Source organism: Fundulus heteroclitus, chromosome 23 (genome assembly GCF_011125445.2).
Source record: "Fundulus heteroclitus isolate FHET01 chromosome 23, MU-UCD_Fhet_4.1, whole genome shotgun sequence".
NCBI classification, from domain to species: domain Eukaryota; kingdom Metazoa; phylum Chordata; class Actinopteri; order Cyprinodontiformes; family Fundulidae; genus Fundulus; species Fundulus heteroclitus.
This window is the reverse complement of record NC_046383.1, coordinates 30,518,835-30,543,278: the sequence shown is the minus strand read 5'-3', so window position 1 is coordinate 30,543,278 and position 24,444 is coordinate 30,518,835. Positions and strand designations below refer to the sequence as shown.

Sequence of the window (24,444 nt, the reverse complement as noted above, 5' to 3'; positions counted from 1 at the left end):
AGAGCTTCACCATAGCACGGTCCCCTCGCTGTACCCTCATCTCGCGGGAAATGGGCAAATCATGCATTTCAGCGCTGCAACTTCTGAGTGGCTCTCACGCCACTTTTTTTTGGTTCAGCCATCTACTCACGCACAACGCAAGCTCTTCAAAGCTGGAACAACTGACGATTACCAGTGCCACAAGAGAGAGAGAGAGAGAGAGAGATGCCATGCATCATTTAGTTCAGACTAATTAAACTGTCAGCCGTGCCGAGGCCGGACGCGTGCACACGCTCCTGTTCTTCAACGGTCTGGCCCGTTAAAAATAAGAATCTCTTTTGATTTTTCTGTCGCTGCAGTTCTCCGTTTTTTTTTTCTTTCTTTTTTTTGCCGGTTTTAAAATGTAGTGTCAGGGATTTTCTCATTAACACAAGCTGTGAAATTACTTGTGATGAGTCACTGTGATGTTAAAAGAAAAAAAAGAAAGGAAAAAAACAAAAAAAAAAAAACAAAGTCGCGTGACAAACAATAACCCAAATGATCTGTCTTGTACATTCAATTTCATGGATTTAGTTTTCAGCACGATCCATTCTAACAGCCTGGTGCTGCGTGGACTACATCACAGGCAGGGCAGGTGGGAGAGAGAAAAAAATGGTAAAAAGAAACTTTATAGAAAAATATACTGGCGCTGCTTAGAATCTCATTTTTATTTAACAGCGACAGACGGAGAGAGAATCCAGCTGAGATTTCCTTCAAGCTGCAGCCCATTATCAGCTCTCTTCATTAGGATTAAACATAAAATATACTATTGCACCGCCGAAGACGGGTTTGCATTCATCATCGCTGTTCGAACTGCATTATATTTCGCACTGGAGTGGAACAACCTATCATAGTTTCATAAATTAGTCTGTGAGAGTGCTTTGTGAGGTATGACAAGTTATTCCCAAACGAATGCAGTTAGCGTTTCCTCCGTTCAGCTCCTCCATGCTCCACATTCTTCTCACCTCCTCTCCTCTGAATTGCCTTTCCCGTTCCTCTTGTTTTCCAATAACCCCCCCCCCTCCCCCCCCACCCGTCCTCCCCCCCCACCCACGACCAACCCCACTATCTCCTTCGGCAAAGTATAAGCCACTCCAGCTAGGACTCTGAAGCAACAGTCCTCAGCGGCTCTCTTGCTTTCTCCTCCTCACCACTCCACACCTTCTCAAAAGCCCTTCGGATCCTGCTTTTGCTCATCACTCTCTTGTTCCACGGCTGTTAACCTTTTGCAAGAACACTTGGCGTCTGCGGGCACACAGCGCACATGCAAAGGCACACCGGAGCAGTGAGGGAACGAGGATGCGATATATCCTGTGATAAAGGCGGTGAGGACGTCGTCTTTCACCTGGCCGGGCAGGTTCTGGACGTGAAGCAGAGTACGTCATGAATGGCCACAGCTAACGGTGTATATTTGGTGTGTGATCGGACCGTAGGGGGTTGGCTGGGTTTTGGCCCGTGTTCCATCCCGTGGACCGTCTGTACCTTCGGTGGGCATCTGCTCCTCTCAACTGCGACTCAAGTCTGACACCTTGGGCGGCAGCTCCGAGGCTTGGCGGGGGGCTAATTTGTTTAATTAGCTTTTTTTTTAATATAATTGTCACGGCCTGTGCAATTTGCTGCCATAACCAGGTATGCCCTGTTATGCAATTAATTACTGTGCAACATGGGGAATATGCCATTTGCCCCCGTTTTTTTTTTTTTTTTTGAAAAGCTGCCACTGACACTACAAAGAAACCAGAGCTGCGATCTTGCTTGCCTAGATTCTCAGAAGGAGACACAGAAGGCAAGCCGCCTTACAGGCAGGCCCTATCCCTACATGTTCTAGCGTTCTTCTGAGGTGACATCAAATTTACCACGACGTTTAAACACAGCAGAAAATCTTTTTATATTATTCTTATTTTCTTTTGCAAAATGTCCAGAGTAGCGTAGCAACAGCCTGGGAGTCTAGTTGAAGAATTGCTGGTGACTGGCAGTAGAGATTTGTCCACGGATGCGAAGCTAGTGTTTGAATTGGTATTAAAAGAAAGCACATTTCAGATGTTTTTGTCCTGACCTTGGCCGTATGTTCTGACTGCAGGAGCACTCACCGCCGCTTCTTGAGTGAACAGTTGACTCAGCTGACATGGGGATTAGGCGTTGGGAATCATACTATTGTTTGAAGCTCCTGAAAAATGTCCACAAGTAGACCTTGAGTTTGATATTGTTAAATGAGCAACTGCAGGGGTTCAGTTTGGTTAGACGGAAGGACAAACCTGACAAACACCAAAGAATGTGTACTGCGCATAAACATTTAAGTGAACTAAAACTCCCATTCAGGGTCTAACTAATCCACAATTGAGTCTTGATGTCTGGCCTTATTTAAATCTAGCTTCAGTTCTGCGGTGCAAATTGCCAAATAAAGCTGTTATTGCGATAAGTTGCCAAAAAAGACTACTTGGAACGTAGCCTGACATTAGGGAATAATGGACAGATGGACGTAGGCCTACTACAAATATTAAAATCTACTCAGTTAAAAAAATGTGTTTACCAACTCTACAAAGATCAGATTTTCATGACTAAAGGACTTGCCTTTCTGCAAAGGGTTTAGATATCAAAACAACATTTTAGCAGAGAAATGTGCACAGTCATTTATGTGAGCAGAATGTGCTCAGCATGAAGCCTCACTCTTCCTGTCTTATCTTCATGCCTGTCTATCCATCCATTTCTCTGCATCCATCTCTGACTAGCTCTCTTGTGCTTTGGCAAAAAAAAAAGAAGAGCAAAAGGAACGAGACTCACTCTATTTCTCTCTCATCATAAGTTAGGACAGACTCAGAGTGAGTCTGGTCATTATAACCGTAGAAGGAGAAGAGAAGCGAGCACAGCGGCGGCAATAAGCAGCCGCGCAGTGAGCTAACAGGCCGGGGCCTTGGTGCACATGAATCATTGATCAGTGTGACAGTGAGATGAGTGCCAGAGGTAATAGGACGGTGATTCTTTGGGAGGGGGAGGGGGTGGGGGTTCTTGCTGTACCCCCGGCTTCCCCACCGAGATGAGTGCTCAGGGTGAGGGCAGGAACACAGGATTAGCAGAGCCTGAGACAGTTCACTGTTAAAAGAAAGAGCCTAGTTGATGTGGCTTTTACAGATACACTTGAAGAATCCAAGAGCTGGAATTGTAAATAGGACAGTAAGAGAAGACAGTGCAGTGTCGTGCACTTTTATTGAACTCTGTTTTCATGGCAGAACCTCACACTTATATGAATCTTCCAGACATTTTTTGTAATAAACCAACACAAAGTAGCACATAATGACTAGTCCCTTTACTCTGACACCCCTAAACAAATTTCAGTGCAATTAGGTCCACACCTGCCCCCGCCTATCCTCACGACCTTCTACAGAAGCACCATAGAGAGCATTCTGACCAGCTGTCTCTCCGTGTGGTGTGGAGACTGCAATGCCTCCGACTGGAAGAACGTGAGGAGAGTGGTGAGGACAGCAGAAGAGATCATCGGGGCTCCTCTTCCCACCATCAAGGGCATCTCATCTCAGCGCTGTGTGTCCCGAGCCCGTAACATCAGGGTAACATCAGGGACCCCTCACACCCCCACCATGGACTGTTCTCCCTGCTGCCCTCTGGGAAGAGGTTCCGCAGCATTCGCTGCAGGTCTACCAGGTTCTGCAAAAGCTTTTTCCCTGTTGCCATCAGACTGTTGAACTGCTGAAGCCACAAAAATGGACTCTGTACCACATTCGTATACTTGTACATTGCACATTTGCACATTTGCATAATTGCACATTTACACATTTGCACATATGCCATCAGACTGTTGAACAGCCAAAAAATGGCCTCTGTACAATATTCGTATATTTGCACATTCCATCATTGCATCCTTATCTAGCACTACAAATGCTGCCGAACTCTCAGTTACCACTGTCGTTTTTCTCCTGCACTGTTTACATTGTTTACATTTCAATTGTTTACTAGGAAATCACTGCTGCACTGAAATTCACTGCTATTTACTGTAACTTTTCAAGCTGTATGCGAAACGAAATTTCGTTCTGTACGCACTGTGCATACAAAATGACAAATAAAGTTGTTTAAGTCTAAGTCAAAGTCTAAGTCTCAGAAGTCACCTAACTAGTCAGTTGGGTCCAAATGTGAATAATTTACTCTCATTACAAATGCAGCTGTTCTGTGAAAGCAGAGGTGAAGAAACAGCATCAAGGTCAAAAGATAAAGTCGTTGAGAAGCTTAAAGGAGTTTCGGGATTTATGTAGAAGTCTGCCCCCTCTGGCGACAAGTTGAAATGACACCAGTGTCGTGCACCTACATGGGAGAAGAAGAAAAGCATCTTCCACTGCGACTGCACAGGTCTTTTGTTTAGAGGCATAATATCTTCTGAGGTAAGAAAGCTAGAAACATTGAAGTTAACTCGTTTTCTCTCAGTAATGCTTCAATTACGGCAGAGACTCAGCAAAGTAGCCAGGTGAATGAGAGTGTGCAGCACCTCACACCCACGCGCACGGCCAGAGGATTTGGCCCGAATCACTCTCTCGAGAACTGAATATCCAGCCTGTAGAGATAACTGCAGTAAATAGAGGAATGCTCATTTTACACGTTTGGCCAATGTAAGGGCATGAATGGTTACTTTATGAAACAATATCCCGAAACTAGAAAAACAATGGACCAACTGCCAAACCTACCAAGACGTCTCCATAGCTGGCAGGCTAATAATCAGAGTAGCAACCAAGAGGCTCTTGACACGCAGCAAATCTGACTTTTTTTTTTTTGGAAGAGTTGCGAGATGAAAGCCATTGTTGAAAGACGGCATGAAGAAATCTTGTTTGCAGATACAAGCAAGGTAACGACCAAAGCAAAGGTGGTGCTACGGTCAGAGAAGACTTGAACGTAAAACCTTATGACATGTGGTGGTGGCAGCATCATGGTGTGGGGATCTCTTAATCAGTTCAACAACCAAATGCACTGTTATTGGTTGTAAATGTCCAAGCGCAAAGAAAGTCAGCGGGTATGAATACGTTTGCAAGGCACCGTACCTTAACAACTGAGGGCCAAAGATCCATTAAGTGTATTTGTTTAATCTGATCGTAATAAAAGAAACAGCTCGGATGAGATGACTTTTCCAGACAGGCTGTTTGAGCTGTCGGAGGCACCAATAATGTGGAGCTGCAGCAATCGCTGCAGTTGTTGCTGTTGTTGTCAGGCTTGTGTGTGCCTCTAGATGAGATAGAAGGGATTGTGGGCTCAAGTGATGATTAAATTTCACACTTGTGGTGAGAGAAGGAGTAGGAGATAAAGAAAATGTATGTGCACTGGTGTGTGTGTGTGTGTGTGTGTGTGTGTGTGTGTGTGTGTGTGTGTGCGTGCGTGCGTGTTTGAACCAATTTGATGCCTTTTACACAAAGTGCATGTCTTGGGCCTTTGCTGCAGGGCACAATGGGTGAGATTGACTGTGAATATACTCTCCTATCAATATGCATTACAGCCAAGGTAGCACTGCAGTCTGTTAAAAATGATTTATCAATACTCTCACACAAGCCGAAACACCCGAGCCCTGATTGCCACGTTCTTCTCACTCGTAGACATATAGCTAACCGCTGACTAGATTCTGTCTGACAACCAGAGACTACAGCTCGCTTTGCCCGGCAGCAAACGCTTTCAAGAGCATCCGTCATTAGATGCAGCATGCGGTTTAGCATATACAGTAGAGGCAGTTGCTCATCCGAGTTGTGCCTGGTTGTTCAGCCTCCAGCTAAGCCTAAACTTCTGAAGGGATGGGAGAAAACAAGAGAAAGAAAAGCAGGGGGAGATGAAAGACACACCGAGACAAGAGAGACAAATGAGGAAAATAACGTGAAAGAGAAGGACTTCAGAGCCCATATAACAAATCGGAGTCCAGCTTAACGCCAGAGTGGAGACTGGGGGATTGGGGGGTGTTGCTCTTGCCCTCCCCTGTCCCCCCTGCCTCACTCTGAGAAGGAACAGGTCTTGGAGTGGTTCCCCACTCCCCTCCGTCAACTCCTTGAAAGAAACTAATTCCACTGTCACGACTGTTTAAGTGTGTCTGTTTGCATGCGTAAGTCTGGAGGCTTCTGACATTTTAATTCAAGCAAGCGGGGGCTCAGTCTCCTGCCTCGAAGACGACACAGCAACTGATCACTTTGACCTTGCTCCTCTCGAACGCGAAGCCTTATTTGTTTAAGGGGATAAAATGGCAGAATGGGGTGGATAAAGAACTGGTGGAGGTGGTGACACACTCCTCTCATCTGGAATGAAGAGATTTGCCGCGAATCCTTGTGTTTATTTGCCAGCCAAACGGGCTGTCACTGTTATCTGGTTAGTCACCGCGGAGACGGGGCGCCACATCCAGCACAGCCACGGCTGTATTCTCCACGCGGCTCTTTTCTCGTTCCCTCATTTCAGATCTGATCCCGCCTCCTCTCTGTTTTTCTGTCACATCCCCCTCCCCGCCTCCTCTTCCTCTCAGCCTGCGTCTCCCACTCGCCGTCTCACTGACTCGGACCCTTTCTGATCGCTGAGTCACGCTGAGGCGGAAAGTGTGCGCAGGACATCTGTGCCGTGTAACGCCGGCTCTCCAACAGACACCACCTACCACCACTGCTGCTAACATACTGTGCGGTTCAGTCCAAATATGCCTGCGCGTGGGTTTGTCGCTGCGTTGGCGTGCGTGTGAGAGGGAGAACGCATCGGGAAGGCCTGAGAGAGAGAAAATTGGATCGAGATGCGAGTACCCGTGCGCGTCCGTGCGAGCGAGCGCGCGCTTCCGCCCGGTGAACAATCAGAGCTAACGGGGTTATTTTCCAGCTCCCTCTTTGACCTTCTGGAGACATTTTACCAAAGGGCTCCCTCACCATTCAGAGCTTTCTGAACACCGTCTGTCTGGCCATTTAAAGCAATTTTACCACAGCCCTGTGTAGCTGTTAGGGCAGTTTTAGCAAAGGGCCACAGGTTTCTTAGAGCTGCATCAAGATGACCAAAATAGAGGAGTGGAAACAAAGAGAAAGTGGACCAATCGATACAAGCACCAATGAGGCATGAAGCAGCAGGCTGAAAGCAGCTAGTGTCGAGGAGCAGGCGTTCACACACACACACACACACACACACATTTTCCTTTAATAGCGAGAAACATATATAAATATGAAGCCTCGATAACAAAGTTATACAAGTCCATTTTGGAAGACAGACATACCATGAAAAAGCATGCCTAATGTGAATGTTTTCAAATTGTGTCTATTTTACATTACAGCCACAAACCTAAATATATTTAATTGGGATTATATGTGATGGATCAACAGAAAGTAGTGCATCATTCTACTATAGATTCAAAAGAAATACATATAATTTTATTTAAAAAAAAATTGTTTTATTTTTTATTTTTATTTTTTTTTTTTACAAATGGAAAGCTGAAACTTGTGTGTATTTTTATATAGCCCTCCTTACTCTGATAACCCTAAATAAAATCCAGGTAACCAACTGGCTCTAGAGGGCTCTAGTTAACGTCATTAGATCTTAGTTTAAAAGCAGCTGCTCTGTCATGTCTCAGAGATTTTTTTTTTTTGTAGAGCGTCATCAATCATGGACACCAAGGAACACAGCACACATGTCAGGAATAAGTTTAAACATAAACGTTGTCATCCTAACATCATGCATTGGAGTTTGTTCTCATAGCATAGAAAAATAGAAATGCATTCCATAAAACAAGAATCACAAAAGACAGGAAACGCAACAAAAAACCAAGATAGAATGAGTAAAATACTGCAAGATTTCTTCCAAAGGCGTTTTTTTTTTCTTTACAGGTGCAGACTAATTAGCCAGTAGCAGACAGTATACCAGGCAGTATATACCCTATGAAAACACTCTTCACATTCACCCACATGCGCACGGTTGCAAACATTCATAGCGTGTCAAAGGTGAAAGCCCTACATATCCGAGCTATAATTATGCCAGGGATTAAAAAACATCTGCTTGAACAAAGAGCATAAAGCCCGTACGCAGCGCAGAACACAGAGGCTGTGGGGAGATTGAGTCACTCTCTGACAGTGCTTTTGTGTCCAACTGCAGTGTGCTGAGCCAGAACACTCCTAATAGATGCTAGTCTCCAGGACTTACTGGAAACAAGTTGCAGCAGCCAATCCTACCCACTCAGCATTACTGAGTAGATAATTGGTTGCCAGTTGCCCTCCTTGACAGAGCTGTACGATGAGGAAGATTGCCGCTGATCGGCCTCAGACAATAGGCAGCCACTTGTTTAAATAACTTTGATGGAAGGTAACATTTCATTAGGCGTCCGCACCGAATCAGCACCTCGACAGCTTCTTTCTGACAGCCATCACCGGGCTCAGCCGACCCCCCTGACATTACCTCTGTACACAATCACTGACCTCCTGCCTTCCATCTGTTATCAGAACAGGTTGTAATCCTCTGCATGCAGACTGAATGAACATGCTGCAGTGTACACAGCATCTTAACCACTCGCCCAATCGTTCAGACTGCCGCTTTGTTAAATACACTGGGAAGAAAAATAGGATCAGTTTGAACGGCGCAAACCACATACAGTTGATATGATTTGTTTTTTGTATTTATATTCAACAACTAATAACGTGACTGGAAAAAAAATGTAAACTTTACAATTGTTTGTTCTAAAATCTGATAAAATCCCATGTTTTGTTTAACAGAAAGAAAAAGCAATAGCTACAAGTTTGCCGCAGCGATATTATTAAAAGATGGTACAAATCATCTGATTTATTGAGAGGCCCTGTGTTGCTCCATTTCACTTGCTGGTGTTTTATCTCATGTTATATTTCACATAAACATCGTTTCAAGCTGTGAAGCCGCGGGTATAGAAAGTTATGGGATTGAAAATCATTATATTTGACGTTTACTGAGATATGTGTCGGGAAACAGGAATGGATTGTTTCCAATTACAACTGACATTGTCCAGATCTACTAGACATTGGCAATTATGTGTGGAATTGTGTTTGCCCACATCATGCTTGGATTATGAATGGCGCTGCACTTAACCCCAGAAACTCTATTAGTAGAGTTTGGAGGTGGGATCATTATGGTCTGGGGCTGTTTAAATGAACAGAACAGTCAATTTAGATAAAAGAAAAATTCATTGAGATTTAGATAAAAACAAAAGTGGATTTTTTAATAAATGATCCCAAATGCACAGCTCAGGAAACTCTCAACTCGCTTATATAAATAAAGCTTCAAGTATGAGCTAGTCAATCATCCGACATGAGTAATACTTGGGGGTAATTTCCTCTTACAGGACACATCTTGACCCAGCTACTCTGGGTTACAAAAAAGTGCTTTTCTACAAAGTATTAAATACATTTTAGCATGCCTGTACAAATTCTCCATTAACGAGTCATAGCAACAGCAAACAGACTTTAATCGGATGTAACCGCACTTTCGCTCAGTTCTTTCTGAAAGCGTTTTGACACCTATCCAGGATCCTATCTTTTTCAATTCTGGTGGCTCGCGCTTGAGCAACCTGCAGTTGGTGCGCTGCTGTTTTTAAAGACATGGAGGCCCATCCTCCTGGCACGTTCTAAGTCAAGATGTTCAATACTTATTTCCTGTGCCATTCATGTAATTCATGGACAATCAATGTAACGGTAGAATTCTATTTATTTGTGGATTTCTTGACTTTGTTGCCAACATCTGATGTGAATTGTACATCAGCAGCTAAATTACAATATTAACTGAGAAAAATGCTGCAGTGTTCAATGTTCCTTTTTTGATACGTTAAACGACATCAAAACAGTGGATTAAAGTACAAAGTTCTCTGGTTACACACATAAAAAGAGAGAACTACATGCCAACAGATACCATTATTGTAATATTTAGGTGGGTTGGTTTTCCAGTATACTACCAGATGGTTTAGGAAGACATTTCCAAAATGTTGAACATGCACTATTATTACATTATATTATTTTTTTTTATTATTATTTTTTTTATTTTGCAGTGGCTGTAAGATTATGGTGCCCGACTGCACACAGTATGAGAAAAAATAGATAAAAGGAAATAAAAGTAGAAGATTTTCTGCACAAAAACATTTGAACTTTTCCAATTTAGACTTGGACAGTCCTTTTATTCATCATGTCTTTGCCCCAGATGGATTTGTTCTTTGCTTCTTTGTCTTTTGTACTAGTAGAGAAAAAAAAAAATCAGCCCAAGGAGTATTTTTGCGCTGCTCTCTGTTGTGATGTGCTCATAGTAATTACATTGCACCTATAGCAAAACTTCAAATGTAATCAAAACGACTTTTTATATGAAAGATGAAGCAATAAATTCAAACTTTAGATTATTTTTTCACTCCTACTGAATTGCTACTCCCACTCCACACTTTGTGATTAGGTACTTTTTTAGACAATAAAACTTTCTTTAGCAAATCACCTATGAATTAAATGGTCTGTGAAATGTGCCTGTGCAATCCATTATTTTTAATGTTTTGCATAAAGTACTAGCCAGAGTTTTGTCAACAGCAAACGGAGCCTTTGCCAGGGCTGAAGAATCTGTTCTTTCATTGTCACTACCAGTGTTCAAAACTTCGGTTTGCAACTGGTAAAGCAACTTTTTGTCATCTGTACCGGCGTTTTTGTAAAAAAGTGAAATAAAATACATACATTTACATGTCATCACTTTCTTATCTCATATTATAGCATCTTTTTAGGCATTCCACATGTTCTCCTCTCACAAAATTAAAAAGACATTTCAGGCAGAACGTTCAATTTGATGCAAATGTTTACCATGAAAACTGTTGCTCTGTCTGATAAACTTTTAACTCTCTCATGGTTTCATGTGCATTCAACCAGAATCTTAAGCACACGCTAATCTGATAAGCTGCAAACTCTCATAAAAGCCCCTAGCTTTAATGTTTACTTTAAAGTTTGTCTTGTTCTATTTTTAAAAAAAGCTCCCTAGTAACTAGCATTGTGATCATGCAGCTACTTTGTTTAATTCGATCCCCTAATTACAGCGTTAACTGAAATAAGAGATTACATATCCATCTATATGTTGGAAACAAACTTCCCACTAAGAAAAAGATGGTTAGAAGAAAAGTCAATGTCTATTTTAGTTCTAGTGCTGATTTAGAACCAAATGTTTGATCTCGCTGTGGATCAAATAATGCTGCCTGGTCCAAAAGAGGTCTAGGCTTAGTCTAAGAATGATCATTTTGTTAGGTCAATAAAAAGGTCTTTGAATGATATCAATTTGTGGGAAAACATTTTTCAATATTGTTTATTATGTGATAATTTCAGAGAATATGAGTAAATGTAAAGTCAAACACTTGTTATAATGGTATGGCAGATAGAAAAAAGTAAACAAAGACCTGATTTGAATCTGAAGTATTGTTAAACATTTGAGCCGGGTAGGCAACAAAAAAAGCAAAAACAAAAAAGTTCTTCACTCGCCTGCATTTAAATCCATTTTTACGGAATGTCTGATGTTTTGTTTTTGCTTTACAATGACACAAGTCAATAAATATCAAGAATATTTGGAAAACTTTTAGGATATTTGTTACTAGCTGTATAATAAAAATATTAGCATTACTATGAAGTGATCAGCTAATAGTCTCTTTGAAGCTAATGATGCTAATCATACTATTTGACTATTGGACATATTCCTAAGGGACATAAAACTAAAGAACACAAAATAGTTTTTCACATCTGAGTATTTTATAGGATATGCTAATAGTTGTTTATATGCCACATTTAGCTACAGCATTTTATTTTTTATGCTTCTGTTATCACTATTTAAGAATGTTTTCCATCGAGTCTTTCAAGGAGGTTTGCATCTTCTATCCTATCAGATTATCTTCATACTTTATTGCTAAAAAGTATCATCAGGTCAGTCCTCCATATTACTCAATTTAGGTGTTCCAGTAATGTTCATGGTCAAATGTGTATAAAACCGAGCACCTGGGCATGCAGACTGCTTTAGAAACATTTGTGAAAGAATAACCTGCTCTCATAACCACAATGAATGCGACTATGCTTCTGTGATTGGACGCTGCAGTGTTCTAAGTCCTTTCATGCCTTGTTACTGCATCTAAATCTTGCAGTAGCAACCCCTTAGCTACAGTACCTTAGCTAACTCTTGATGCTATAGCATACAAAGGAATGTTATGTATGTGAGAGCAGTCTGGAGATGACCCCATCAGTTGATGGCCCCATTATGATTGTTTACCAGCGCACATGGCCAGGTCCATGAAGACATACTGTATAAGAGCCCGTTTGGTTTGGAGGAACTTGACTACTCTCCACAGAGTACCTTTAGGATGAACGAGAGCAGACAATGTGAGCCAGGCAATCTTGTCCAACATCAGCATCTGTCTTAACAAATACTGTGCTGCAAGAATGGTCAAACTTTACCGGGAATATTTTCCTAAACCTTCCAGACAGTCTCCTAGAAGAATTAAAGCATATAGCTGCGAGGGGCCAATGTCATTTTAAAGTCTAAAAAATAAATAATTTAATTGCCATTAAAAATTAGATATAAAACTTCGTGTGCCTGTAAAGGACAAGTTGTTCGATATTTTGGGCAAAACAGTGTGCATTCTGACAACCCGTGTAACATTTTTGGTCCCAAGGATTTATTTTTATAAACACGAGGATTCCAACAGCAGATTTTCTCCTTGGTGAAGTATTGTTGGTATTTTGTGTGCCTCGATGCTTAATTGCTGTTTCCCACCTTCATAGGCAGGGTGGTCAACAACAAAGCCTAACGTTGAGCAAGCAGTTCATTTATGATAAGCTATAATCAGCTCGGCGCTTTGAGACAAACAAGCAATGCTAGGACATTTAGAGGAGGAATACAGATTAGGAGGGAACGACTCAGCTCCAGCCACTAAGGATTTGTTATTTGTTCTGTTAAATTAAAACAGATTAAAAAATGAATCTTTTCAACATATCAAACCAGTTTATCCATCAAAGTCTGACATTTAGTTGTTTCATTTAACTCTGATTGAGTGAAAATGATATTACTAAGGATTTGTTGGTTTGTATTCTTCATATTAAAGTATTACTACAAATTGGCATAAAAGTGTGATTTAAATAGTGAATAAAGTTGCTGTATATTAGACAAGTTGTGCTAATGCACAAGGTAAGCATTTAAAAATACAGTAAATACGACTGCATTGTTGTTATTCTACCGTTACATTGATTTCCAAAAGGATTTGCAATGTTTATGCTGTTTACTGACTAACATTCTCTAACAAACCCTCAAGGACTTCGCAGGACAACAGTATATAGTGACATTAAATTACGCAGAGGTTTGAATAGATTTTATTTAGCTGGATCGCAGTAAAGGAGGAAGTTTACCAATGCGATCCACTCAGATTATTATTTGTAAAATATTTTGAACATTATGCACAACTGCGTGATGGCTTGTCACATAAAATCCCAGTAAAATATTATGGCTGCAATACTCAGAAATAAGAAAAAAGCTCAATACCGGTTCTATCTGGCAAGACGGCCGGGCAGTTAGCATTCATTTTTAAATGTATTTCAGCTTCAGACTGTTTGTTGCACCCAACAGGCATTGGAAGATGTCCACTCAAGGTCTGAAAAACTTAATTAGGAGGTAATCTGCAGATTTATCTCAAAGGAAATGATCATTTGCAGTTGCTATCAAACACCTTTCTCTCCTCTCTTGTCCACAGCTGGAGCCTGCACTGCGTTTGACCTCTGCGATTAACATTAAGCTTTCCACAGTCAAACTGTGAAACTAGATTTACAGAGAAAAAGAAAAAAAAAAGGGGGGGGGAAAAACGAACACACATGAAAGTAATAAACTCTGAGCTGCTAATGACTCATTAGGGTCTTTGTGAAAAAAAAAAAAAAAAAGAAGGTTCCCTGAAGCAACATGTAGTGCACAGGAGAACCATAAAGGAGAGCTTGGTTTACAATACAAGTAGTCTGTGTCTGTGTGTGTGCAATTGGCTGAAATGTGATTTGGTGCTGATTATTGGATTGCAGGGTGCTGCTGACTAGCTCATTTCCCTTGCGTCAGGAGCTTCTCCCTGTTGCCATAGAGATGGTTATCATTCAGAAGTGAATCTTCTCTTCTCGCTTATGATCGAGCAGGGGAAGATTGAAACTTTTCAAAACGGAAAGAAATTCATTGTGACGGATAATGCTCTAAATGGTTTTTCTCTTCTTCTTTTTTTTTTTTTAACGTCCGGATTTTCACAATGGCCCTAAACGAGGCCCGGTGTCCACAGTGAGTTACAGGTAGTGCTTTCGCTGGTAATATTCTTCAAGATTACAGATTCAATCTTAATCTGTCCTCTATCTCTCCTTTAATGCCCCCTTTCGCTGCCGTAATGCCGGCTCTTCATATCTGATGGCCGTGTTGCGCTTAATAACGAGCTACGACGGCGGGAGGGAGGGGTACTTTGGGGGATAAACAAATTAACAAAGCTATTCACAGCCTTCGCAACACCGGGGGGTGTGGGAGGAGAGGAAAGAGGGCAGGATAGAGAGAGAAAAAAAAACACAGAAAAAAACAAGAGGACTGCCTTAGCTAATCACAACAGGGGGCATTGCGCTGCAATCACTTAGGCGCAGCATTATCTCAGCAATCATGCATCGTCCTATTGTTGTGTTAATTGGAAACTTTAATATGAGCCATAATATTGTTGCCTCATTATTTGCCCGGTTACTTTTCCCCCAAATTAATAAAGAAGCCACATAACTTACGGAGACAGCACTAAAGGCTGCAAATAAATTCAGGAGCTGATTTAAAGAGCGATGCCACATGTTCGGAATCAGCCGCGGAGGAAGTGACGCTTCCACCAGCGATCGCTCAGTGTTGTTAAGGGGCATGTTAGATCAGTAACAAGCTCTGTTACACTGCCGAACCAGGCAGCGATTGTTGCAAGTAAAGACAGTTTTGGCTCAACGTCACGAGAACAGCGGTAGAAATCTGCCAAATGTAACAGCTGCGTTAACATGATTTTTTTTTACCAAGGGGTGGGGGGGGGGGGGGGGGGGGGGAAGCGTGGGCAACACTCTGAGATGTTTGATTCCAGCTTGGCACAACTGTAAGGGAATATTTCACATTTATATTAAATGTTGTGAATGCCCAGATTCAGCAAGCTGCCTTTGCGGCGTAAAACTGACAGCAACTCCCTGTTTACCTTTTTCGGTGTAAAATAAATCCACTTGCTTATCAAACCGACACCCAGAAATTCTATTTAACACTAAGAGGACAAACGCTTTGCAGAGGAAACCAGGATAAAACATTTTTGTCCGTTTGTTACTTACACAAAGCAGAAGAGGGGACAAAATCTTAGAGTACATTTGCCGCTAGATTTTTCTGGCCAGTAAACCTAAAGGTCTTGAAGGTTTTGGAGCATAAATACATAGGAATCCACCGTTTCATTGATTGTGGAATGAAATCAGCCTGGATGTAGCATCTATCACAGCACCGTCTTGGAATCTCTGTGGATTCGAACTGAACTGAAGGTTTTCTTGACAACAAAATGTTTGCTTTATTGAAATAGTATCGAATGGATATGTGGGCACTTATTACCAACACGGAAGATGGAGTGAACATTTTCTCTCCACTGATCACTTATGCAGGAGACATGAATTAGCTCCATGGAAGTAAAAGGGTGAAGAGGTCAGATTTCACCTAGCCCACAGAAAATAAGAAAAAAAAAAAAAAGAAAACAGTCGCTCCCTATAGATATATTTGTTCTTCATTTATGGTAAAAAATTTTAAGTTGTACTTACAGTTAAGCTCCAAATTATTCATACATGTAGTGGATTTAGGTTTAAAGTAATCTTTTAATTTGGTCAGCAGTTAATTTTGATTGGAAGCAATATTATTTTCAGAGAGGCCAAGCAAGTATCTTGGCTTGAATCCAAAAGAGAATCTGTGGACAGAGCTTAAGTTTGGGGTGATAGCAAAGAGCCCTACCAACCACAAAGACTTAGAGCGGAGGGAAAAAAAAGGAAAAATACTTGTTGTCCAAACATCTATTGGAAAACGGACAAAGTTGGTCAGTAATCACCATTAAGGATTCTTCAACTGATTGTTGAGAAAGCTTTATAATTTTCAACCTGACATTGTGAGTAAAAACAGGTGAAATATTGTATTTTTCAGAACAGATACTAATTTCACATTGATTTATTACTGTTTGATAGACATCTGTCTCGATTTCTTTCAGAAAAGGAGTGTTTGATTGAATGAAAATGATGCCAAATCTAAATCCTTCAGGGCTGTGAATATTTTTGGGTTTAACTGTACGGGAACGAGCAACCCAAAACTGAGATTAAACGAAACAACACAAGCTAACACAGATAGCTCGAGTAGGCAATCAACCACCATGACCAACAAGTCAACTTTAGTTGTGGTGATCATATATTTTATCTGCAGACGAAGGGAGAGTAACTTCTAGCTATCCATTTAATGATTGTTCATACAGTTAATATATTCCTGGAATCTGCTTACTCATTCTGTTTTTTGCTTTTTTTTTGCTATTTAACATACAATTCATAGAAAAAATATTGTATTTATTTTTTCCCCCTTTCTTCAATAGCACCCATTTATTTAGCATTCAACAACTACCCACCTGAGCGGATGGGGTCAGCCCAAGAGCTGAATATATCTGGAATAAATTAGCAGATTCTCAAAGATGAACAAATGATTTTCTTTTGCATTTCATTATGATAATAAGACTTCATCTTCAGCTGAAATTTGATTTAATGAGAGACTGTCTTAAAATCAATAATTCCTAAAAAGAAATGTGAATGGCCGTGTGCGAACGGTGGGAAAGTTCAATATGTCTGATAAATTCTGTTTTCCCCCTTGCTGTCATTGGCTCTTCATAATTAATTCATTAAAGTTACAGAATCATTATGTAATGAACCTAATCATGTGGTGGCCTGTGTCCCAACCTCTCTACACCCCCCCCCCCCCCCCACCCAGACAATGACACTAAGTGCGTGACCACTTTAATCTCTCAACTTGAATCTTTTTGATTTACATGCAAACATGTCATCGATGCTTGCATCCCATACATCTTGGCGTGATTACCATGGTGACGTCAACATGAAGATCAATCACTGGCAAACAGGAGAGGAGCATGACACCAATTAAAAGGTGGTGTCATCTCCAAGTCATCGCTCACACTTCTCGCTAATGCACTAATTACCGGGGCTGGGACATTAATGGAATAGCATGGTTCAGCCTGGGGATTAATCTGCATGGATTCGCCTGGGTGTGTGTGATGTCTGTCTGTAATGTGTGTGTGTGTGTGTGTGGGTGTGTGTGTGTGATTAATGCATACCCCTGCTTGCTCCAGGCTTGACCTTGAGCACCGCCACAAGAGGGAAATGAACTGGCAAGGCGAAGAGGTTGTGATATCTGTGGATGGGGCCAAGGAGGGGGGGGGGGGGGGCAAATACCTTAGGTGGAGTGGTCTGATCAAGGTTAAGCAAGAGTGGGGAACAAATGCAACGGGAAGAGATCGATTGATAGAAGAGGAGGCAGACTATGGGGCAAAAATCTTCTTGACTAGAGAACACCTCTGGATATGTTATTGATGTTTATTTAATTAATCTGTTACATAAAACTAAGAGTAGAGGTCTAGGAATACTGAGAAGTAATATACAGTGCCTTTTAAAACTATTTATAGCCACAGTTCTTTTTGTTTATCATGTTAAAACCATAATCTTTAACAAAACTATTTTTTGGAAATATGTGACAGTCCAACACACAGGGCTGCAAATTTCTGAAGACGAAAGACACGGATTAATGCTTTCAATATGTTTTGCAAATTGAAATCTGAAATCTGGGACGTGAACTTGGCCTCCTTAACTTTATACCTTTTAGAAGCACATTTTACTGATAAATTCAGCTACAAGTATGTTAAAACTATGCCTTCCTTCAACAAATGAACAGTCACGTTCCTAACATTCATCCAGTTTTAACATCTTTAACTGTAAATCTGTAAACCTGATATTGATGAAATGGGATGAGTGAAATTTATATATTTATATATACACACACACGCACACTACCCTGGATGGACGCAAAACTAATAAAAACAAACGCTTACATTTTTAATGCAACATTTTAAAGAGATGAATATGAGTCCTGAAACCAACACTGGAACAGTGGACAAAAAAAAAAAAAAAAGGTTTTACTGTTATTGAGGGATTGTGGGGCTTAACTGTCTTTTGGAGCACAATGCTGTCATTTCAAAGACATCAATGCCACATAATCTTTTAAAAGATATATGTCTGACTACCTGAATAAGCAATTCAAGGTGCAGCAACAACACAATAAAAATCACTCCCACACATTCTACCGCTTTAGTAGAAAACAACTTTTGATTTTAATGACTTTGACCACTTGTTTATGTAAGAGATTTAAGTCCTATGCAAGATAGTGGGAAAGAGTCTTTTTTTTTACTTTTTTACAGCATTAATGCTGCAATATTAACAAAATTATTGATAAGTTAAACAAAATCAAAATAAAGGCTAAGACTGGCCTTGATTGATTGTATTTTAGCGTTGTGAAACTTGTGCTTCCATTAAATATCTTTTTTTAACCTCTAATGCCTAAAAAGCAGTAGAATTATAACGTGCCCAAAGTGGCAAAAAGTGATAAATATATCATCTAATAAATGCTTATACTTGTGGTAATTAAAAGAGATATGAAGTTGAATAGATAAAAACACAAACAAATATAAGTTTATTAAATGTACAATTTAAATAACTATTACACATTTCATTAATTAAAAGTTTTTCACCTCATATAAAAATAGTTCTGGGTTTAATTGCACCAGTGCCATGTGTGATCCTTTAAATTGTCGCTGTGGCTGGTGAAATAGACCCTAACCTCAGACTGTTAAAACGCCTAGCCCAAATGAGACAAGTTTTCCTCGTTGGAGTAGTGTTAGCCTCGTCCAGTGACTCTGATCTGACAGGTCGAAATAACTCAAGTTCTGCTGCAGCTTGCAACCATGAAATAATTAAAATAAACCCTGAAAAGATTAATGATGTATGTTGTAATTAAGATAAAAAAACATTTAATTATTACATCTCTTTCAGTCCAGTATTTACATATTTCTGTATTTTTTTCCAACTGAAAATAATTATCGACAAATTAAGTCACTGAATAATTAAGTAAGCTGTTTTGATGGTATTTTGGCACTTTTGCACTTCCGTACTATTTCTAGTTTCTGCAACTGAATAGTTCAATCTATAGTATGCAATCAAACTCCTGAGGTTCAACCTTAATTTAGAAAGAAAAAAAATAATACCGCGGGAACATTATTTTGCAGTGATTGTATAGTAGCCAAACATAATTAGTTTTTGTTTCATTTGGTTTGGCAATTAAAAACAAAAGGGGTGTCAAAAATAATCCCAACCTTCTGTAGTAATGGCATTTTTCACGCTATGGTTAATAGAAAATGAAAAATAACTGGGTTAGGTAATAAGACCTCAACCGAAAAACAAATGAAAAAGTTAATTGTACTGAGTATTAAGTAAATCTCAGCAAAATATTTAAATAATAAAAATGTGCAAAGTCAAGAATTGCGACAAACCTGGGCTGAAAAAAAAGATGATTAAAAAAACGAGTGAAAATGTAATAAAGTGATTTTTTTGTGTGTGTTGTAGGTGTGTGTGTGGGTGGTGGTGGTAGGAGGGGGGTGGCGTTTGAGGGGACACCAAATGAACCTGTGTGTGTGTGTGTGTTGGTGTGTGTGTGTGTGTGTGTGTGTGTGTGTGTGTGTGTGTGTGTGTGTGTGTGTGTGTGTGTGTGTGTTGGTGTTGGTAGTCATCACAGGATAATTACGGGTTTCCAGTGCTTTGGTTTGGGACAGCTAATTTGCAATTCAAAGTATTCGACATTTGGCCACATTTGGAATACAACACTGCTTTATATTTGTTGTTCTTTTCTTCATGTTTGTTATGTGAACAAAAAGATTAATGTTTACGCTTAATTGATGCTTTCCTGAAGAATTAATGGGGCCGACTATTGACAGGGCTCCCACATTGCTTCATTAGCCATGACCAACACAAAAGCAAACGGTGCCGTTCACAGCCGCACTTAAAAACTTTATGTATGGTGACTCACCAATGACATATGTGAGCAGCAGGGCCAGCGCGAGGGTGAGCAGCGATGCAGACAGGGCCGTACACTTCCAGTTGCAGCAGCGGTGAGGCTTGTTGAAGGTAAACAGCGGCCTGGTGACACTGCTGCGAGGGAGCGGTCGTGGTGGGGGGGAGTACACCGTTCCAGAAGTCAGAGGGTATCCCTGTCCCGCGCCTGACAGGAGGGCTGATGAACCAGACCCCTGCTTAAACAGGAAATGTCTGCAGGGAGAAAAACACATAAAATAGACTTCATTACAACTTTCCCAGATTAGCTGCTGCCATGTCAGCTGCCAGTTATTATGCACAGCTGAATACATTGATGTTGTTAAAAAAAGCGTTCTGTTTTGTTTCTGGCTTGAAGCTGTTGGCCTTTTAGAAGGACATGAAGACTATTAGCTCCGGCTGTTGAATAAAGGAGCTGGATGTTCCCAAGTGAGTTGTTTTCGAAACAGTGGTCTTCCAAAAGTAGTATTAAATATGCACATACCAGCTACTGACCATACCTTATATTGTGTTTTGATTCAAAGAAGCCAGATTTTCTTGCAAATTTAAAAAAGGGATATTGATCGGTATTTTGTCAGTGTTTCTTGGTGTGTTGCATTTGTTATTGTGTAGCGTGTGCAGAAAAATGTAAAAAAAGTGGGCAGGCGGAGAGCAAATGTTTAGGACTAAATTTACAGTTCGCGTTGGGAAATATCGAAAGAAATTATTGATGTCAATAGGAGAAAAATATTACTTTGTGGACCTCTAAGAAACTATCAGGAACCAATAATAGGCTTTTCTGCACTTTACAAAAACTGCAGAGGGAGTGCCAGCACAGAGCACATCCACCAGTCTGGCAGTGAGACTCAAACCGATTGTTCCCACCTGAAGCACTGTTCAGTTTAGCAGGTGTGCTGGTTGTACAACACTGTTTTGCAAAACATGATTGCAACAATAACTGCCGGTCGCTCTCAAGTTTAGGTACCAAATCTTTACCCAGAGAGGCAGAAAGACAAACCCCTTGATGCTATCAAATCATTACTCAATCCATGATCTGTATCTGTGCCCGTATTCAAAAAGAATCCCAAGACTCCAAAAAAAGGTAAAAAAAAATATATATAATAAAATAAAACAATATAGATAAAATAAAACAACTGGAATTCTATGATGAGAAGTCAGCATAGAAGTCCAGTTTTATCCTTTTTTGGATTAATCATAACCTGGATGACTGAGAATCCTCTCCAACACAATACCAAAACTAAAAGCTCTTAGTGGTGTCATTTTAGAAAAAAGTCTTAGAATTTCCCAAACTCTAAGACTTTTTTTTTATTTTAAGATTTTTTTCACAGCTCTAGTGGCTAGCTTTTTAACACAGTAGGCTAACAGGACAGGGGGGGAAGAGACATACAGCAAAGGACTGCGGGTCGGAGTTGAACCCGGGTCGACCACGTCGAGGACTAAGGCCTCTGTACATGGGTGCTGCTACCCGCTGCGCCACCAGCGCACCCCTAAGACTTTTCTTTGAATTTTACCTCGGTAGGATGAAAAAGTTATTCACAAAGCACCCTAGGCCTCAAGAGAGCTCCTAAAGTGGAAGAAAATGTTAAGAGTAGTGATAAGGACCTTTAGCGAGCCTAAAGCCAGCCTCACACTGATTACGTTCCGTGAGCGCATCGTCATCATCCAATGCAAAACGTGACATGTGGCAGTCATCGGTGTAGCGATGTACCTGCCGGCCTTTGAAGCTGCTCTCTGAGGTGTAAGTGCTGACTATTTGATCTAACATGAGCTTGATTGAGATTTATGTCAAGTTTTTTTTTTTTTTTTTTTTTACATTTTACGTCTGTATTTACCTTGCTAAGGTGGAGTAAAACCAGAGAATCCTCTGAACTCCCTAAATGCGTACTGCTCTTATTGCGACATCTTGTGCCTTAGATTTGCCTTTGGAGTATTCTAGAACCATCCCTGGTAGTCCTGGAAACAGTTAGCAACCTATGATTGGCTGACTGCTCTTTGAGGGAGGTGTTGAGCAAGCTGTCAATTAATCACTGCCCTGATCTTTTGAGGTAGGAGCCGGTTTTGCATCTTGTGTTCCACAAACTACACGCCACATGGGACCGCCGCCTGCATCTTTCTAAAGAAGATTTTAGTAGCAAGTTTGGAACAGTCACAGTTGCTGTGCAGGCCTATCTAGGACAGTGGTTCAATGCTCCACCAATTACTCTAGCAAGACACAGGCTTCTTTTTTTCCTCAGGTATCTTGTGTCTTATTCAGATTCTATTTATGTAAATCTGGACTCGGTGGAATTAAGTCCTACTCTAAGCTACGCCTGGCTGAAACTCATTTAAAGGGCCCTGAAGGTGGGAGATTTCAGTCGAGACCCCTCTCCTCCTTGTATCTTCCCCCCCCCCCCTCAGAGTTAGACACTGTTGGGTTTGTGCATCAAACACAGAAAACAAACTGCTCCAGTTAGCCGATGTACAACGAGCAAGTCTTGCTAACACCTAACCTGTCAAATCAGCTTTTGCTAAATGTGGAGAACGATGCAACTTGGGAGAATTGTTAATATCCCACATGTTGTGCTGCACTGGTGTGCTTTTAATCTAACTGTGATTTTTTTTTAAATGGCAAGAAATGGATCATTAAAAATTGATGCAGGAAGTTATAATCAAGGGGAAGTAGTGTAAAAAAAAAAGCAGTAGGGTTCCTTTTGCAATTTACATTATATTTCATAACATTTTCTGGGACTAGGCAATTTACTGTGCCTTGCAACTATATAGATATCCAGAGATTATTTTCAGATCTTGTCACACGACAACCATAAACATATCATGCTCTGTAATGCTTTCTTTTTAACATTTAAATCATTCAGTTCTGGTCTATATAAAGTGGAACGACAATGCTTTGGTCTGAATTCCTCGTTATTGGTGCCCCACAAGGCCCTCTTTTACTCCTGTTCTGAGGTGCATTTGAGGCCCCCGTCCACACAGATGGGTTTGACTGTATCTGCTCCCCTCTAGGCCACGTAGTGTCACTCTAATTTTGTAATATGCTGGGGGACGGTGTAACGAAATGTGTGGATTTTCACTTCTCGGCATCCCTGAGCTTGGGCTACAATATTGCACGGAAAAATTTAAATGGCGGAATCGCAAAATTGAACCTTGTTTAACAGCTCCACTGCAAATACTGTGACACAATCGTTCAAAAAAAAACTAATAGAAAACCGAATAGATTGAAAAATATTACCCAAACAGAAAATAACGATATCTACTCAGCTCCAATTTTCTGCACCCCTAGAAGCTCCAATTACATGACAAAATGTATTTAGGGGCTAAAAAAGTGGATTTTGCATATATGACCCCTTTAATGTGTTTTATTTGAATTTCACATGATGCACCAATAGAAAGTAGTGCATTGCTGTGAAGTAAAAGGAAAATCTCACATGCTTTTAAAAACTACTTTCTAAATTAAAAGTTCATAAATATGGACACTTGCATTTAGCCCACAGAGCTATTTGGAAGCTGCCAGCAAATTGAGTCAATGGGATTCACTCAGCTGTATAATTGTGCCAAACAGTTGTTGTTGTTGTCCGACTTGAATTAAACCCCCTCCTTCATCCTTCTCTATTTTGGGTTAAAGCTCAGACTAGCTAGGGTTCTAAAGATCTCTGAACCTAACAAGTATTATTGTTATTAGTATTATTAGTAGAGGTAGGAAGACTGCCGCAAGGAACTGTTCAAAAAGGATTGAACACAGACATTTAAAATGCACATCAAAGATAGTTTCAGCTAAACCACTATATGTCAGACAACCGTAAACCGTTTTGCTCTACAATTCCCATGAAAAACTTTTCTGATAGTACACTATAGATTCAGCCTAAGTCATAGAATACTAAACTTCAATCTGTTATCCTGCCCAAGTCCTTCATCCTTTGAGGAACCCCAGATTTAACCAGGGGGCTTCTCTGGTGCAACCTTATGAGCTGCTACTGCAATGCAGAGCAGCAATAATATGAAACAGATTGAAATAGCGCTGGCACCCATGGATCAATGACTTACCTATTCCCTTTGACACATCAAAGCAACTACTTAAGTTATAAGGCTGTTAGATGACGATGGGGCTCATTTTCATTACGAAATGTCTCAGACAGTGGATGAAGATAGGGGATCGAGTTGAAGGGCAATTAATCTAGGTACCATTTCATCCATATTGTGTTTAGATAATGGAGGGCAGAGGCTGTGCGGTGGCAGATGAGGGAGCACAAGTATGGGGGCCATTTTCCAATTTGGAAAAGTG

General features: G+C 40.6%; 1 protein-coding gene across 1 annotated transcript in view; it reads right to left on the bottom strand.

Annotated features, from left to right (window-relative positions):
- The window catches only part of tenm1 (teneurin transmembrane protein 1), a 298,417-nt gene that overhangs the window by 169,812 nt on the left and 104,161 nt on the right, over nt 1-24,444 (bottom strand). The window contains exon 5 of the mRNA XM_036127074.1: nt 20,146-20,384. Coding sequence (XP_035982967.1) covers nt 20,146-20,384 — 239 coding nt within the window. The remainder of the gene's footprint in view (nt 1-20,145; nt 20,385-24,444) is intronic.